At 47.2% G+C, this 3,270-nt stretch overlaps 1 protein-coding gene across 1 annotated transcript; it reads left to right on the top strand.

Annotated features, from left to right (window-relative positions):
- Positions 1-2,146: 2,146 nt before the first annotated feature.
- N7458_003716 (alpha/beta fold hydrolase) lies at positions 2,147-3,270 on the top strand (the record flags this gene model as incomplete). The annotated part of the gene is made up of 2 exons (XM_056907098.1): positions 2,147-2,323; positions 2,431-3,270. 2 exons carry the CDS (start codon positions 2,147-2,149, stop codon positions 3,268-3,270), a joined length of 1,017 nt encoding a protein of 338 aa, XP_056768505.1.

The following is a 3,270-nucleotide window of genomic DNA, read 5'->3' as shown; positions in this document are numbered from 1 at the left end:
AGCAACCCTGACAGTCTGCTTAAGGTAGTGATATGCAGTGTCAATCTTGCCTCGTTTCTGGGCGTAGTCACTAAGAAGGAGGAGTGCTTGCACAACCATGATGTTGTCGCTTCCAAGCGAGGATATATCCAGGAACAACCGCTTGGCTCTCTCATAGTATAATATGTCCGTGTTCGAACAGCCATCATGTATACACCACGCTCCCATAGCAAGAACCGAATTTTGAAGGACATACCATGATTCTTCTTCCGTTTCGGGTAGACATTGCGTGGACAGATGCAGTTTGAACGTCTCTTCGTGGATGAACGGATTTATTTTGTGGTAGTAAAAGAAATAGGCATGGATGTAAACTTGTTTCGCCTCAGAAGTGTGTGAGACTTCACCAAATCTAGGGATTGTGAGCGTATAATCATCTAGCCCAAACGTGGATTCGGCTGTCCATTCATCATACGGGAATAAGTTCGTCCCAGAATTATATTCGTAAAAGTTGTTGCTATCGTGGCTGTAGACTACAGCGTCATCGTTGGTGCATAATGTCGAGCCTTCTGCAAAGGTAGCCGAGTCAACTACTTCTTGTAATGAAGGACTTATAGGACTGGTTGCATGAAATGAGGTGTGGCTTCCAGGGTAGTTGTTGAATAATGAGGGCTGATCTGGCGTAGCAGTCAAATATGTAAAGACGCTATAATCTCCACATGTTATGTCCGCTGTTCCGGGAGCGGCATTGCAGTCATTAGAGTCGTCTGCTGTGCCTTTCCAGAACCATTCGTTTGAGGATTGGGTATTGGTCGGTTCTTGCTCCGTTGGACTTTCTTGCGTTTTCTGTTCTTTGTCCGTGTTGTTCAATAACTCTCCAGGCCAGCTTTCACCTCTGATTGAAAGGCCGTATAGTTCACGAATTCCCTTCACCGACAAAGCTTGGTCCTGTTCCAGAATTTCGGCATATCTGGAAAAAGAATGAGTCAATGAGATGACTAATTCCAAAATTCTAGTGTATGAAGTCTTACCCTTTTGGAAGCGAATTTTTTTGCAGGTGTTTTCGACTGCCATAGATGCATACCGCTGTTCGTATCCGACAGCGACCACAGGGCTTCTCTCCATCACACTGCTATATATTGAGCTATAACTCACTATAGAACTTTTAGGAGCTATCTTACCTTTGCCTTGTTCAATTTACATCGATCACACGCGGCTTGCACTTGCTGTGACCCCTTTTTACTGCCACCCTGCAGCAACATGGTAACACGGGCCGAAGCAATAGGCAGTGTGGCCATCCTGTTCTCATCGAGGGTCGATTAGATTGGTTAATTTCGAGGCAAAGATAATCCACACGTACACCAACGTTATGATAAGTTATTATTTCCCCGCCACCACAGGTCTCGCTGTTGAGTTTTAAAAGTGCGAGTGGCAAATACAGCTTCGGGCAACCGAACGATACGCAGTAACAAGGGAGTAGAGAGTTTGTACTCGGATAGACATCGATTCCGCACGACCGATGTCGAGCACGTACCAGTTGAAAATCACCAATCAAACTCAACGCAATTTATGGATCCATGGCCGATTCCTGGATCGTAGATAGCTAGATCATAGGACAATGGAAGTGAAGCAAGCAACCATTCACTTGATTGGCTAGGGCCCTAACTGCCCGTCAAGAGAACTGGGCCAGCCGTCGGGGTTCCGGCCTTTAAAAGAGGACCGACGGCCGACCTAAGGCTTAGTAAGATCGTGCCAGACGAGCGGTTTCCTTCGCTTAGCTCCCACGGTTGATTTTGTGGTGACTAGATATCAATAATAATGTTGTACAAAAAAAGTCAAAAGAATGGTCGATGATGTCGTATCCAGCGGGGTAGGCCCGTCTATGGACGAGCTTTGAGGTCTAATTATGCTTGAAAATCGGGAAGCCTCGCTTCTCATAACATCCCGAATTTTTCGCATTATTAAGCTGGACCTCATAGTTAAAACGCCGAAAAGCGAATTGACATAATATCGTGGCACCGTCAAAACTACAACGGCCTAAATTGACATGAAGATTAATATAAAACGATCAGGACATAATTTTAAAAACTCGCTTTGCTTCTAGTATGTGTCGCTAAAATTTCCATTCTGAACAGTGTCCTCGGTCTTGTCAGTGATAAAGGAAAAGAAAATGCGCGGTCTTCTTCTCTCAATCCTCCAGCTTGCCTGCATCTGCGTCGCAGACATTCCTTCCTGGGACTCATGGCCTCATCAACGCGTTCAAGTAAATGACGATGTTAGCATTCACCTGCGCTATTACGGCACTGGACCTCCTGTCCTCCTAATCCATGGAAACCCTCAACATAGTGTAAGCTACGACGTTATCATGTCCTAACGCCGGTGTTGCCATCACTATGGCCTGGAGAAATTTTCCCAGGCAATGCTCGTCTATGCTAACTCTTCGCTCTCTTCCAGCTCTCCTACTCTACCGTCGCCCCCATTCTGGCCGCCAAAAATTACTCCGTGATTTGCGCCGACAACCGTGGCGCCGGCGACTCTTCAATTCCAGCAGACGGCAACTATACCGCCTCTGCACACGCCGATGACTTCAAAACAGTACTAGACTTCCTGCACATCAACGAAGCCTACATCTTCTCACACGATAAGGGATCTGGAATTGCAGCGGCGTTTGCCGCTAAATATCCTTCTTACGCGAAGAGAATCGTCTTCTCCGAGTATGCCTTACCTGGCTTTGGATATGAGGAGTTCTGGACTCCTACCTCAGGCGGTGGCATCGGCTGGGACTTGTACAAGAATTGGCAGCTAGGCTTCTTCAGTGTCCCAGACGCAGCACAATACTTTATCCAAGGCCGCGAGAAGGAGATGCTGGCGTGGTACTTCTGGCACGCTTCATACTCTGGCAACGAAGCCATTAGTCTGGCCCATTTGAATCGCTACGCAACGTCTATATCGAAACCAGGATTCCTGCGAAGCATGCTTAACATATTCTCGGTATCGACAGTGACCCAAGATGCTTCATTCTTCAACGCATCACTTGGTGCCAACCCGTTGGCAATGCCGGCGTTGGCTCTTGGAGGTGAGGCTAGTTTTGCGCCGGAGGCTGTGTTGCAGCAAATCTTTGGGCCGGTGTCCAGTGACCTCCAAGTTGATGTAGTGCCAAAGGCAGGCCATTGGGTACTGGATGAAAATCCTGTATGGGTTGCTGATCGGGTGTTGAAGTTCTTTGGAGAGGATTCCCAGGGTATCCCCAGTGTGGATTTGTCTTTTTTGACGAACCAGGTGACACTTGTTTGA

This window comes from Penicillium daleae, assembly GCF_028827525.1.
Source record: "Penicillium daleae strain IBT 16125 chromosome Unknown utg000003l_segment0_segment0, whole genome shotgun sequence".
NCBI lineage: Eukaryota > Fungi > Ascomycota > Eurotiomycetes > Eurotiales > Aspergillaceae > Penicillium > Penicillium daleae.
The sequence above is the reverse complement of the archived record's forward strand: the minus strand, read 5'-3'. Positions and strand labels throughout refer to the sequence as shown.